The sequence below is a fragment of the Poecilia formosa genome, unplaced genomic scaffold (assembly GCF_000485575.1).
Source record: "Poecilia formosa unplaced genomic scaffold, Poecilia_formosa-5.1.2 Scaffold389, whole genome shotgun sequence".
Lineage (NCBI taxonomy): Eukaryota > Metazoa > Chordata > Actinopteri > Cyprinodontiformes > Poeciliidae > Poecilia > Poecilia formosa.
In genome coordinates, this window is record NW_006800328.1 from 253859 (window position 1) to 269300 (window position 15442).

At 42.5% G+C, this 15442-nt stretch overlaps 1 protein-coding gene across 11 annotated transcripts in view; it reads right to left on the minus strand.

The window, feature by feature from the left end:
• Nucleotides 1-2307: 2307 nt before the first annotated feature.
• mast4 (microtubule associated serine/threonine kinase family member 4) overlaps nt 2308-15442 on the minus strand; it is a 99440-nt gene continuing 86305 nt past the window's right edge. For 10 of the 11 annotated variants that reach the window (XM_016662751.1, XM_016662750.1, XM_016662749.1 and 7 more), the window contains 10 exons: nt 14813-14935; nt 13552-13661; nt 12846-12967; nt 12094-12308; nt 11164-11364; nt 10556-10782; nt 10323-10445; nt 9563-9699; nt 7889-8073; nt 2308-7794 (listed from right to left, as the gene is read on the minus strand). In XM_016662751.1, the coding sequence (XP_016518237.1) occupies nt 4346-7794; nt 7889-8073; nt 9563-9699; nt 10323-10445; nt 10556-10782; nt 11164-11364; nt 12094-12308; nt 12846-12967; nt 13552-13661; nt 14813-14935 (4892 nt within the window). In that variant the 3' untranslated portion in view covers nt 2308-4345. The remainder of the gene's footprint in view (nt 7795-7888; nt 8074-9562; nt 9700-10322; nt 10446-10555; nt 10783-11163; nt 11365-12093; nt 12309-12845; nt 12968-13551; nt 13662-14812; nt 14936-15442) is intronic. The other variant, XM_007575812.2, reaches the window with a different exon arrangement.

Genomic DNA, 15442 nt, shown 5'->3' on the forward strand with positions numbered 1-15442 from the left:
TAATAGAACATCTGGGAAAATATTTGGAAAGTCTTCCAACTAAATCCAACTCGGATTGAGTCGTTTTTTTGCAAAAGAATGTGGAACATTCCAGTCTCTAGATAAAGCAAAGCTGACGGAGATGCACCGGGACATGTTTTTATGAAAAGTGGATTTTTGCCCTATTTTTCCTACTGCGATCTCTTTTGCATATTGCAAGCATAGGCAAAAGAGAGTCCTCCTTACAATGAGAGCGTAAAGCAGAGTTAAAGTGGTGGGATTTATCTGTGGCAGTGTGCTCACATCAGAGTAAGTAATGCTGAACGCTACAAGCTTTTACCACCAGACTTCCTTACCGTTTCTACCCTTTATGATGCATCTGATTCTGTGTGCAAACAGACTTGAATATCCCCCCCCCTTCACACCCCACTGTATCAATACCAACCCACACTGTGAGGTCACATTATCAGTATCGATCCGCTTTCGGAAACCGTATCAGAAACCTTCCACTCGCTGGTTCAGGCTTATGATGACCATCAATTGAATAATTTATCATTTCATTCCTCTAAAGTGGCAGCGAGGCCCCACGGAGAGATGAAACGTGACGTGGAGATCCGAGGCTGCTTTTGCAGATTTAGGAGAATAAAAGATGGCCGCCGGAGAAAGAAGTCCTTCTGATGAGGACAGAACGTTCGCTTTGCTTTCTGTAAGTGTTGTGGGGAAGCAGGGGAGACGTTCTCTGCAATCAGCACATGAACAAGGCTAACTTTGATTTACTTGACGGCGCTCCTCCGAAGACAGAAGGCCGCAACGGGGATGACAACAGAAGCGAGGACAATGCTGAGGGAGGCAAACTGCTTTGTGATGGAAGTGTGGGTATAATGGTGACATCATATGATATACATATTTTTTTCTTATCCTCCCTCTCCCCCTGAGTAAGGCTCAATAAGATAAACTTACTCTCAGTTATAAAATATTACATTTGACATTAAAACATAGGATTGTGGGACTTAATATCATTTTATTGTGCTGCATACAGTTTGAGAAATGAGTGAGGGAAGCTACTGGAAATATGCTGCGTTATAAGACTTCATTTTCCCTGCAGCTTCTCTCTGTACATGTTGCATAACAGGAGACCTACTTTAACTTATCCCGCCCTGGCACAGGAGTAGAAAGATACTGCCCCCTACTGGCACTGCAGTATCGTTTGACCCATTTTATTTATTGCAGATTTATAGGATTTAAACCCTTCGGTACAGTTGTTGGATGAAATAAATCCCCTGGTTGAAACAGGAAGTGTGGGCTGCTGGGATACATGACATATGTGTTAGGGTGAGACACCAAAACTGAACAGCAACTATTGGTTCATATAGAGCTGAAATATAAACCACTGCGTGACTTTAAATTAGACTGAAACTTCTCTTTTTATTCAGTTAGGGTGTAAAATAAAAAGTGTGCTGCCAAAAAAAGAAAAAGAAAAAAAAAAGAGAGGACAAAGTTGTGTTTACAAATTACCTGTCATGGGTCAATTAAGAAAGAAAAAAGAAAAAAAAGTCTTGGGATAAGACCAAGTTTCTTCTTGTGTTTTGGATGAGAAGAAAAAAATACTAAAATGAGAGAAAATATTTTTTTCTTTTTCCCTTTGAGGCCGAAGTACGCACACACAAAAACAATACTTGGAAAAATCTCCAAAGATGTTTTTTTTGTTTGTTTAAATCTTTTTTTGCATGTTGGCTGAAGAAAAAAAAGCCTTACACACCATAACAGAAAATATTTTTTTTACTTGCCCTACGCAAAGAAACCCCCCAAAAAACTTCACTCTAATGGTTGTTGAAATATATTTCATATTAGATAAAAATGTTATGCTCTGAATCAAAAACATGTTTCATGAGGGGCAAGAAAAAGCAATAAAAACATAAAATAAAATAAAAACATTTTAATGTAGATTTTTATACTTACAAATGACTCCAAAACATAAGATTCAAGTCAACTTTCAACTCAAAATAATTTCTTTTTGTTAGACTCAGAAAATTAGTCTTCAAAAATGATTTTTTTTGCTCTCCTCCACCTTTTAGGTCACCTGTCTAGCCCTGAATTAAAGTGGACTATTAAATTCAGCTTTTCGTTGGATGTTTCTGTGATCAAAACAAAGATACTTCCGTTGCGCTGCTAAGGGAACAACTTTCTAAACTCATACTGAGGACATTTAATGCATCTTGGATAAGTGTCAACTTTGCATTTTCACTCAAGTTTCACAAAAATGTAAGCAAAACATGCGTCTTTACAGAAATCGGCACACATAAGAAAACCAAATGGAGACAAAACGGATCATTTAGAATCTCATTTTATTTTCAGTATTACGCAACATTAGAAGTATAAATATCTGTTAATATACAACATCTATGACATCCATAGAGCTTTTCTTGGGCAAAATACAAAAACGCAAAACACTTTTATTGCACATTTTCTAAAAGACAAACCATAGAGAGCGAGTTCACCTAATACCAGTGTTGCACAGAGAAACTAAGGGACCTGAAGGGACAAGCAGACGAGAAGAACTGGACGCATAAAGAACACTGATTACCGCACAAACGAATATCCTGCTGGCAGGGGAGCAAGGGTCTCACATGGCTATCAGCAACATCATCTGAGACACAGAATACAGATTTGGCAAATTAACAATATACAAAATATACATCCATGAGGCTTTGTAAACAAACACTGAATGTGCTTTTAGACGTCTGTCGCCTTGAGAACATAGACGGGGAGACGGGGAAATGAAAACGAGGTGTCGGCTCTACTTTTAGCTCCTAATTTATAATCAACTCGGTGATCAAACATTTAAGGTGCAGCTTCTTACAACAGCTTTACGATATCTAATGCGAGGAAAACATCCGATTGGCTCACGATAACATCCCTATAGTCAATTAATAATTACTGGAGACGGTGTGGAACATTTAGATATGCTTTGTGTCAAGGTAAATTTATAGGTTTTATATGAGTGGTAGAGATAAAAAAAAGAACAACAAATCAGTATATACTGCTAAGAATAATGTCCTAAGCTAATTTCAGTTTGCCGTACAGGGTTTGTAATTTAACGGCATGAATAATCAAAGAGTGAATAAGGATACATGACAGCCTGTAGGTGTGGTACAGAGTAGTTTTGCGCGCCATGGACATAAACTAATGCTAACACTCTTTTACCACGTTAAGGTGAAGCTAAAGGTTGACCGAAGACAGCACAGACACCCCGACAGCGAAACAGTTGAACACCGACCCTTTCAGATGGCACATTCCTCGTGTGGTCGAGCAAAAGTCCTCGACATGAAAACCCCTGAAGGATTTAAATCAACACAAGCGCTCGTTTACTCCTTCAAATTAACAATCGCTTAGCATTCTTCAAAACTGCAAGTTATCCTGCAAACACGCCAAACTAACGATAGAGACATTCTTAGGAAACGCTGATAGCCCTCACAGTTTAATATATATTTATATTTATTTATAATGCTACATTTAAAAGAAATAGCCCAGTTTAGCTCCTCAAACTTTGTCCCTCTTCAAGTCAGTTTTGAAACACGGCAGACGTCAGAGAGGATGAGACTTCAGACCACAGAGCAGAACGTCTTCATGTCGAGCAATACAAACATGACACGGCAAAATCTTTACATATAATACAATCATTGTAAGCCCATGTTCCCCCCCACCCCTTTTGTTTTACAGTATATTATTTACACCATATTGCATAAAAATCAGAACTATATATGTACAGATGTCAAAGGAATGTGAATAAGCAACTCCTTATTTGCTTATTAAGCAAATAAGATTTTATTTCCCCACATGTCTAAGGCCCCTTCACTATGAACCAGAACATGATTCTGTATTTTAATGTTTTAGGTGAACAAGCACCCGCTGATCGACAAACTTGAATCAAGCGGATCATACCAGGCAGGAAAAAAACAAAAAACAAAACAGAAAAAAACACCGGTAGCTAAACTGCTTAGTAAAATCATGTGGTCTACTGCATTAAAAAGACCTCGGCATCGGGTCCTCCGAGTCCACAAGTAAAAGTGCAATTCGAAATCTTTTATGGCACTGACTCTTCATCTCTTCATCACATTACAGCCTCTGATGTACTGATTGCACAAAGCCTTTGGTGAGGAAAACAAACAAACCTTCACACATTCATTTGACTTGAGAGAAAAACACCAATGTCATCAGCAAATTAAGAGATGTCAACACCTGAATCGGCATGTAACAGCTTGGCCGGTCCTCAAGTAAATCCCTCCCGCCCCTCCCAAAAAAAAGAAAGAAAAAAAAAAAGAAGGCATGATGATGCTGACAAATCATTTGAACTTGCTTTGTGTTTTTACTTCTTGTTACTGGAGTTACGGGGTAAATCCTTCTGCTGCTTGCACCTGCTACCATCCTTATCTGAAGTCTCTTTGAGCGTAGAGGGAGAAACCCGGGATGAGTCCCTTTTTGTGGTTTTCTGCGCAGACGTGACCTCTAGAACAGCGTCTTTTTTCTTCCTGTCCGCCTGCTCCTTCCGGCCAGACGAGAGCTGCTTGTCAAGGGGGGTTGTGTTTTGGGCGTCCGGAGGCTTGTGACCGTCTTGTTTGAGCGCGTCCTTAGACCCCTTGACCACAGGCTCACACTTGACTTTGTCTAAGGAGTCTCCTTGGCTCGGCAAGCACGTGTCCTTTTTCACTGCAGGCTTTGGCAGCACCAGTGGAGGGTTGGGAGGAGGGCTAACCTCTGACGACTGCTGAAGTGAAGGGAGAGGCAAGATTCGATCTTTTGGTTTAGAATCAGGGTGAGGCTGGCTTTTGGGTGAACGATCTTTTGGTTTTGCATCCAGATTTTGTTTGATGAGAGGAGTTGACGATGCAGTTTTAGGAGGCAGGGGTTTTGGCTTTGTGTCTGGGCTGTCTTTTATGGTAAAAGAACCGTTGGGTTGGGTCACCTTTTGCTTGGGTGACTGTGTTGGCTGAGGTGGTTCTTCCAGCTTCGTGCCACACCCGACGGACAATGAAACCTCTCCACGTTTAATGTCTTTAGTTGCTTGAACATTTGTAGTGTTGCCTCTAGATTCCTTAGGGTGTTTTGTGCTTGGGATTGGAGGAGTTGTAATGTGAGACTTTACTTCAGGTGGATTTGAATCCTTCATAGATGCAAAACCTTCAGTTAGGGGTTCAGGCCTCGATTTACCTTTAGGACTCGAAGCATTTTCATTCGTAGGTGAAACTTTGAGTTTCGCAGGCTGGACCGCAGTGCTTTCCTTTGCTCCCTTCTTGAACTCTGAATCCGATGGTTTGTGCTGTGCTTTTTCAGCTGGACAGTGTTTAGAGGATTGCCCAACATCTTTCAAACACACAGAGTTCTTTGACGAGATTGTAGGAAGTTGTTTCTTCAGGAACATGTCCTGTGAGTCATCAGCAGGTGCGGAGTTAGTTTTTCTGTCCACATTTATGTTCTCTTTTGTTGCAAGATTGAAGGAAGTGTTTGTGATTTGCTCCGTTTTGGAGGCGCCCGTATTGATTTCAGAGCTCGCTATGTTCGTTCCTCTGCTAGGCAGCGCCGCGTCAGCAGATGTTCCGCAGGTGACTTCAGGATTTAAACAGTTGGATTTATTATCACACTCGGAAGATATTGCTGATGTTGTGACAGGAACTCTTGCCTGTGCGTCTGAGGAGCAGATGTTGAGTGGTTGCTGTTTAGAAAGCACATTCTCTGGAGTGAGCTCAGGAGCGAGGACGTTCTGTACTTGCCCCGAGCTAACAGCGGATATTGGTTTCTCAGCACTCTGATGCTGACCCGTATCCAAACCACAGTTTGTGCTCTGCCTTCGTGGCCTTTCATTACCAGCCACCTCAACATGTGAAGGAGTTGTGCTGTTTACCTCTAGCCTCGCTGAACTCAAAGATGACACAGTTTCTGACCCGTTTTGATTTGGTGATGCGGTATTTGGCGAAACTTCCTCTTGCTCCGCTTCGTCCTCCTGATCTTCGTTGCTCACTTCCCGTATAGAGGGTGTTTTCCCGCTGGAGGAGAAGTGGGAGGTGTGTCTGGGGCCTCTGAGGTCATGAACTAAAGAAGATGAGGCCTTTACACCGGCACGGCCATCTTGTTTGACTCCTGAAGGCTTTAATGAGTCTCTGTGTCTGTCTTGTGTCTTGTCAACGATTGAAGCAATTTTAACGTCTGCTGCTGCAGTATTCGGCTGCTCTTTGGAGACAACTCCGCTGGTTACAGGCGAAACAACTTCATTACTTGGCAAGCAGGTCAGAGAGGTTTTCACCTTATCAGCCTTCAGTTGGGGGACGGTGATCTGTCTATCAGTTGGACTTTTGAGGCGTACCGATGGACTCAGAGAGAGAGTGTCGCTGGTGTGGTCTGCAATTTTGGACAGGCAGCTCTCGGTTTTGGAAAACCTCGGCCCTGAAAGCAGAGCAATGTCCAGAGTCCCCTCCAGGGGCTTAAGTGAGGAGACGTGACGTCCCTCGAGTTTGTACTCTGATGAAGTCTTCCTCAGTGCAGACTCGGCAGAGGAAATGAGCTGGAGTTTCTCCACAGCGCTCCCTTCCCTCCCCGAATAAAGCTTGGGGGTTAGACCTTCGGGATTTGAGTGAACGCTGCCCTTCATGTGGTCATGAGACACGACCGTGTCCAGCTGGAGGCTCTTGGACCTCATGGAGCCAAAATGAAGGTTCTCGTGGAGGCCGGACGACAGCCGACACAAGCAGTCCTCTCTGTCTTCAAACGACAGCCTCTTCCTGGTGAACTCTATGCTTGGAGCTTTGAAGTCCAGTCTGTCGGGCTTCGCTGCGTCTTTCCCCTGGCGTGTGAGCTGCCGCTCCGCGTGGGGAGTGCAGGGAGATGACCGGGTGCTTCCTTCGCCTTCACAGCTGGCACCTGACGCTTCGGCAAAGCCCTCAGAGACCCGTGTGGAGAGTTTTTTGTAGAGGACATCTTTAAGCGTTGTGCTTACAGCTTTAATCTCCAGACCAGACTCTGGGCTGCTCTGGGGTTTGCTCTGGTTTGGAAAAAGGAAACTTTCATCCTTCTCATCGCCACATGGAGGTAATGAGTCAGATTCAAGCAGAGCATCTTGCTTCTGCAGAGACTCCCTCCTCTCTGACCAGTCCTGCCTTTTAACCACCATCTTGAATTTCAGTTTCTCCTTGTCAAGCTCCTCCAAAGACTCCTGTCGGCCTACCTTACGACCAACGGGCCTCTTTAAGCAGCCTTGCTCAACGGGCCGCAGGCGATTGACGGGCAGCGGCTCGCTAGCCGTTTCGTCCACGCTCTGCAGGGTAGTGTGATCTCGTTCAGAAGCTCTCACCTCCTCGTCCTGAACCTCCTCCTGGGTGACTTCCAAGCTGTGTTTTCTGGTACAAAGGTGCTTCTTCTCTCCCACGTAGGACGGGGACAGCTTCTCCTCGGACTGAACGCGCTTCAGCAGGGGTGAGCGAGGAGGCTCTGCATTTTTAGGGCAAGCAATATGGCGGACGATTGTGGGAGGAGAGTGTATTTTGGCCGGGAAAGGTTGTGCCGCCTTTGAAATTGCTACAGGATGTCCACTCAGTAGCGGAGAGGGCGAGCGCTGGGGAGACGTTGGCTGCGGAGTGGGTGAAGGCGTACGGGCCAAAGGAGAGAGGGGGATGCTGCCGGCAGATTTTCGACGCCCCTGTCGGAGCCGCTGATTCGGCAGCTTGGGGCCGAGGCCGTACAACGTGCTAGGACGGATGTGGCCGGAGCCGGCAGGGGAGTTCGGAGCGCTGGAGCTGGGGGAGCTGCTCTGGGAGGAGTTGCCACCTGAAATTCACAAGCACAAGTCACGGTACGCATCAGTAAACGAAAGCCACAAGCAGGTCACGTGTTTGTCAAAAGTTGAGATCAACTCTCCCACCTGACTGGGTGAAATCCGGTGCAGTTCGGAGGGCGGTGGTGGGGGAGCGAGGGGAGAGGCTGTGGGTGGGGGAGCCGGGCAGACTCTCGCCGGACGACAGAGAGTGGTTCAGGGAGGAGAAACTGCGGCTCGTGTGGAGCAAAGGAGAAGGCTGCATGGCGAAACGTTTGAAAAGGGAGCGGCGCCTAAAAAAACAAAAACAAAACAAAAACTAAGAATAACGCATCTTTCTTATGAAAACTTCATGAGGATGCTTCATAAAAGCAGAGATGGGTCAATAATATATATTTAGACCCTCAGTATCAGTCTACTTTATAGAAGTCAACACAAAAAACAGCTATGAGCAGGAATCAACAGTGTTAATTAAAATTAGAATTTCAATTTGCTGAATCAATTCAAAGTAGTGTATAATAAGTGGGAAAAAATGACAAGACTTGACATTTTTTACAAAAATCTGAAAAAGCGTGCTGTACATTTGAATTCACTGTAATAACACAACATAAAATCAACTTCTTTCAGGGTATGGTACAACATCAAAGGCAGCTGGTCAGATATCGTGTGTAGATGGGTGGAGTTTCAGTAAATACAGAGTAATCCTTTAAGAAAGGTAGAATGTAAAAAAAAGACTTAAGACTTGGGCGAGGTTTCCCTTCTGGCAGGCGAATGACTAAGCTGAAATAAAATGGTTAATATCAAAGCATTTTCATGTGTACGGACTCGAAATTCAACTGAAAATCTACAGCAACACTTGAAAGTTAATATTCACAGATGGAAATTGCTACTATGTAAACAATGGAGGAACCACATTCATCTATTAAATGAATAGAGGTTCAAAAACCTGCAGCTGTGAAGGCCTTGTAAGCATTTCATTCAAAAAGCCTGGAACGGGAACTGCCCTAAGTAAATAAACAGTCTTTAGAATCCACAGTGAATAAATATTAAACCCAGAAATTAATTTAAATCCAGATACATTAAACATGGTTCTGTCAAATAGATTCTGCTCAATAAAAACAGTGAGGAAAAAATACCAACTAATTTTGTTGAGCTCGTCAAATCTTTTAAGGCTTGAAACTAAACTTCTTACTTCTTAGTTATTATTACTTTTACCAAAGCAGTCCACAACCTCTGGATGTTTTCCACTGAAGTTAAGAAAAAGTTTTGTAGACCTGGAAACATTTTGACAATGCAACTAAACACCAACAATTTTTGTACACTTCCAATGTCTGAACATGGTTCATACACGATGCTTATGTTAAATTCTTGAAGGCCAGGGGGAGTTCAAAATTGTAATAAAAAGATTGAAAATATGTCTGTAGGCACTTCTATCAATGAAAATTGGTGGTTTGGGTTTTAAGACATGGTAAGCAGATTGTATAATCAGTTTTATGTTATTTGTTATTGATATATGTAACAGGTGTCTGTTGTAAATGAGAAAGAGTCTAAGAGATTTTCCTGGATAAATAAAGGATTAATAATAATAAAAAAGAAGAAATCAAGGAGCAGCTTCCTGAAGGACAATTACTGGGGAAACAGCAGGATTCTGATTCCTCATCTTAAGCAAAAGCAACATCCACTCACCTTTTATTGCATCTACACTCTCAAGGTAGAAACAGTTAATAAGATTCCCAATATAGAGAAAAATAAAATATGTCCAGTTTTATATAAATTATTTACCTTTCTGGTGTCTTCTCCTTTTTGGGCTTCTTTCCACACCTCACCATCTTGCTCCTGTAGCTGTTTCTCCTGGCTGGACCTGTTTTTATTGACGTGTTTTCAAAGGGAGTGGTAGAGATCGCCACTTTGCTTCCACTCTGAAAGAGAAACAAAATTCATGTGAGTAAGATGTGCTTAAAAAATATTTAATTTATATAACCATAGTAGATAGAATATGAATATGTCAGAATGGCCTAGTCAAAGTTCAGATCAAATCAAGACCCAAGACATATTTTCAACATATAGTGTGACATTTTTGTATTATATTTTGACTTTATTGTACTATGTTATACCACCATAAAGAACTTTATTTAGCTTAGAGGTTATTGTAAAGGTCAATAAAAATAAGTGTATTATTATCATCATCTTCATCATCATCATCATCTGATTCCAACTTAATAAATTAATGAAAATATGACCAGATAATAGTTAAAGGTGAGATAATAGTTGAGTGAAATGAAAGGTGTGTTGGTTCAAGGAGACTAGAACAAACAAAAAATAAGCACACCACACTTTTCAGTTTTTTCTTTATTTTGTTTCTGTGTTTTTAAATTGAGGTTGAAGGGAAGCTGCTTATTCTCCCGCAGAAACATTTAATGCAAAACAACTGGAGTTTTTATTACTTTCATTCAGATTCAGCTGATTCGTGGATTAAAGTAAACTGAGCACAAACCCAGCATGTAATGGTACAGCCCCAGTTTAAAGGCACAGTGTTGATTACCTTCAGCAGGAGCTCCACCACTTCTGTGTGGACCAGACCATGAACTGGTTCTCCATTCACGTGAGTAATCAGGTCTCCAGCTTTGAGTCCTGCTTTATGTGCCGGTCCAGCATCTTCTACGTTCTGAAAAACAACCAGAAATAGTCAAAACAACCATGTTTTCATCTCAAAACTATTTGTTTGTTTTAACAGAACGCCAGCTTAAAAAGTCTGTAGCATGCAACGTTCCTTACCCAGACCATGTGATAGACTGTGTACATGTCGCTGTCGCAGGCGTACACCCTGATTGCCCTCAGCGTGAAGCCAAACTTCTTCCCGGAGCTGTGGATAATGATGGGCTGCCGTGGGTTTGTGGTGCAGAGAGACGAGTCTCTGCTGGGAGACGAGTCTCTGGAGGACGGGTCCGAGGAGAGGGAGTACGGAGAGAGAGGGCTGGCGAGTGGAGACGCCCCAAAGATATCTGAGAAAATAAACAACCACCACCTGAGAGGCTTCTCTTATTTAATCAATCGGACCTAAACCAGGCCTGGAGTTGGTACTGGAGCTGACGCGATGAGGCTAATGGGATTTTCTCTCCCAGCAGCAAGGATCTCTTGCCCCCGCAGGCCTAACTGTGAATTCTGTTCATTATTGGCTTGGACTCGCCTGTTTGCTCACAGTCGGTCTGGAAAATGGATCTCGCAGCAGATGTCAAGCTGGGCCAATTCTGCACAGATCTATAAAGAGCTTTCTCCGAGGCGCTCGGCTCTGATATGATACGTTATAGCTAAGAGCTCACTGTGAGAAATGTGTCTTTGCAGTGGAAACCAGTATTTGATTGTGCACCGTCTCTGTGACTTACCAGCAGGGATCATTAGGGAGAGGGCTCCGGTTGAGACGGACTTGGGAACTCTGGACAAAGGTCTGGTCTTCTCTGCGGCGGCTTCTGGTCGCAGGGAGGGCGTCGGAGGCGCCTGATCTGTGGGGGCCTGGCTGGAGCTGTCAGGGACTTTTACCTCCTCACTTCTGGGCGTCAACTGGTCCAGGTGCTCAGAGAAGCTTCCTAAAAAGTGCAAACAGTTTGCAGACAAAGACATTAAGGAGGTTGCTACTAAAGTAGTATTTGGATGAGGAAAAAAATCGACATTTATTGTCGGGGTGGTTAAATCAAAGTTGCTCCTGCTCTTGTTGAGAGAGAGAAAAGATTAATATCTTTTTCATGCTTTAATAGTATGAGACTCAATAATCTATAAGAATAAAAACAGATTGACTCAATTACTAAGGAGTTAAGGATCTACAGCTGAAATGATTAATCATTATTAATTAGTTTAACCACCATTGTGAAAGCAATCATCAACCACTGGACTGGTTTTAGCATCAATAAGGTTGGAGGAAGCAAAGAGATAAAAAACAAAAAACAAAAGGGAACTTGGTACATCAAGCCTGCTCCATTTGATCTTTTTCAGTTTTCTACCTCCGTCGTTGAACATGCTGGTCTTTTGCAAATGTTGCCATCATTTGGAAAATCTTGTTTTCTAAATTCGCTAGGATATGTTGCTTTAATCGTTCAGTTCTCTAATAATTTAATAAGCAGATCTATTAAACTATCCTAAAGAAAAAAAACTTGCCTTATTTTATCTACTTTCCTGATCAATGATACAAATTAATCAGAAAGTATCTCAAACTAATCAAGTAAAATAATAAAAAGAACAAGCCCCAATGCTGAAACCTTTATTTTATCAGAAAACCAAAGTCAGATGTCATGTTTCTGCGCGGCGGCGTTAACTCGTACCAGACAGCGTGGCTCCGCTGTGAGTGCTGCCGGGCGTGACGGCATCAGGCTCGTCCTGTGGCAGCTCTCCGATGGAGAAGGAGACCTTGCTGGGGTCGCTGAGGCCCGAGGTGTCGTCCCCTTCGCTCTCAGCGGAGATGGCGAACTTTGGGAGCAAAGCGGGTCGGGGGACCTGGTTGGTACTGTCCGTGTCTGTCGAGTGGGACAGCGAGGGCCTGGATAAAAGGACAACGGACCCTTATGAGCTAATCAAACAACGCTGGAGAAAATTGTTTACAGGAATTCTGCAGGCTTCACAAACTCAAATTTAAGACTTTCAAAGACGTTTTTAAGACCATTATGAGAGGGATTTAAGACCTGTATCTCCTTAGAAATGTACGAACCTAGTCCAGCAATGACTGGCGCAAAAAAGGTTAGCTAGCAAGCTAGATAGCTAGCTAGCATGGGTATGTTAGCATTGAGTTAACAGTAGGTTTAATTATGGACATAATAAATGTTTTTATTATTTTATTATCATGTCTTTAGTTTAACCTGATAATAAAACACAGTGTAGATGTCTGAGTGTGACTCAAACTTTTGCCCGACAGAAAAGTCCATTTTGTCATGTCCAGACAAAATTTAAGACCTGTGATTAACAAATTAAAAGGTCAACTTAATTTTTAAGATAAGACTTTTTAAAGATGCGCTGATGCAGTCAGTCAGGTGGTGTTTATCTGTTTAAACTCCTTCTGCGCAGATGGAAATACGCCTACATTTCAGCAAAGTCTGGCGTCCAGCTTAGGGAGTCCACAGTGAGCGGGCTCTCGCTCTTCTTCTCCTCCGTCTCTCCCTTCTCCTCCAGATGTCCTCGGGATAAATCCAAGCTACTGTAGACCTGACGGTAACAAACAAACAGTTCACTTCATTACTCTCAGGCAAAAAGAATTAAAAAATCTACAACGAAATGCATCAAAAAGTACAACAATCTTTAGGATTAAACAAACAAAGGTGTAATTGTTTGTGTTACGCAGAGCTTATCGCATCTGACAAATGTGCAGCTGAGGTGAAACCATTCAGAGCGATTCCTCTGAGACGCCGCGCTGCTTTTTGAGACTCGCTGTAATGTTTTTGTTTTGATGTGAGAGGAGTGCTTACTGCAATGCAGCACGACTCCCAGCATGAGGGACTGGACTGTGTGCCGTTCGCACACTACTAGGAAAACAGGTCTGACTTACAAGCAGAAAATCTACGCAGCGAATGTATGAAATAAATGTTCAATACAACGGGGAGGTGGGGGTGGTGGTGGTGGTGGTGTTGGGGGGGGGGTTAGTAGAGAACAAGCAGGAATGAAAGCAGGATTTTTAGGTGAAGATTTCTGTGAAACCCCAAAAGGAACGATGGGACAGATGAGGATATCGGCTCATTTACGTTGCCGGTGTGAGACCAGAGCCACGCAAAGATCAGAGATTAAAGAGGCACCTTAGAGAATCTGTGAGAGCAGGAGGAGAACTGCCGCAGCTCCACGTTGAAGTCTTCATCGTTTGTGTCGTCTTCCTCCGTCTCCAGGTGGTGATACCTCTCGGAGCGAGCTGAAAAGGAGGGAGGTTTTAAGCTTAATTCTTTTTCTCCACAGTTTGTTTTTCCTTTCTTACGGGTCATTTATTTGCCAAGGAAAGAACTTGGGTAGAGAGCAGCAGTTTTGATTTCTGTCAGCCACAAAGCCTCGTTTTCAGACGCTAAGCAGAGAGACAGACAGCAGAGCAAAACAAAGGTTGGCCTTGGCTCGGGTTGTGCTCTTAAATCTCTATTTCTCCAGCTCCCGTTCAGCATTTTCTACCAAGAAATCTTCACGACTTTTCTTAAAATGGATGAGAAATAAAGAAAAGTGAAACTGCAGACTTTTGGACTTGTGGAGCTTCAATCAAATCGGTAACTTCACTAAATAAAAAGCCATCATTGAGATATAACAAGCTTTTTTAGGACTGTAATTGTGAGTAAGCAAAGTATTGATGCTCCAGCCTCAAATTCATGTTTTCTGCCAGTACCGACATGTATTTAGCTTCCTAGATCTAAATATTACGATTTCGACTACAATAAGCAACCCCACAGCATGATGCTGCCAACGTCATGTGGAACTGTTTAAGTTATCTTTAGGGTGTTGTGCAGAAATATTATGCAGCCACATGTTTTGTTTTTGGACTCCCTTTTGGCAGAGGAGAATTTTTTTAATGGCAACTTTGCATTTTCAGATGAAGGACTGAACAGAGCTTTGCGAGATGTCCAAAAGTACATTTGGTTAAACTCTCTCGCTTCTTTTTTTTTTTTTAGATTTGTAGTTGGAAAAAATTAGAAGCAGGTTTTCTTTTACCTTCACTTTAAAATATTGTACTTTTTTATGTTGATATATTAGATAAAATGCCAATAAAATAGAATGAATTCAGAGATTGTAATGTGGCAAAAATATTACAAATGGAACGTTTTTCTTTTCTAAGCTTTTACAAAAATCTTGTTTTTATATGTAAAAAGAAAAACTCAAGAAAAAAACATGATTTTTTTAGATGGATAATGCATGTAAGCTTTATAAAACAAAAATGCAAGTTTCTTGATAAATTATTTTAAAAAGCATGCAAGTTTTTTTTTTATAAAACTCGCATGCTTTATAAAAAATCTTTATAAAAGCTGCTTTATTTAATGCTGCCTTAGCACACAAAGTCTGCTCATGTTTTCCGTTTTGACTCACTGTCGAAGTAGCTGGTGTCGTCTTCAGACTCCAGTTGAGGGATGAACTCAGCCTTCTGTCTCAGCAGGCCGTTCCAGTCCAGGTTGTGGAAAAACTGATGTTGCTTCACTTCCGATGCTCCTCCTGTTGGTGGGATCAACACAAGTTTTATAGGGACAAAGTGAAAAGAAGACCCTAACCCTACCCTAAAGAAGAAAAATAAAAAGAAGAGCATGAGAAAAAAAATCCCTAACACTTCAGTTTAACACAAGAGGTGAAGGACCGCTAACGCTGCGTTTCCTTTTTCACCCTCGTGGCTGCAGGACAAACCGATGTGACGACCGTAAATTCTGCTGGAGGACTTCCTGCCTGTGACCTTTCAGCGCAACAGCAGCAGACATTTGGTCCTCTAAATGACAAAAGGCTTTCCGTCGCGTCGTGGTCGCTTTTACAATCCGCAGATTCTCATAGTACCTGCCTGACCATGCATGGAATTGGATTCATCCACTAGCGAGGAAATAATTGCAATTGATCAGAGCGGGAAGAGTTCAGGCCCGGTCACGGGACAAAGTACTCTGCTGTAAGCTGACCTCAGCCTGCAGCTTAGAGCGACGAACCGAACCGCGCCGAGGTGGAAAACGAGAACCGGTT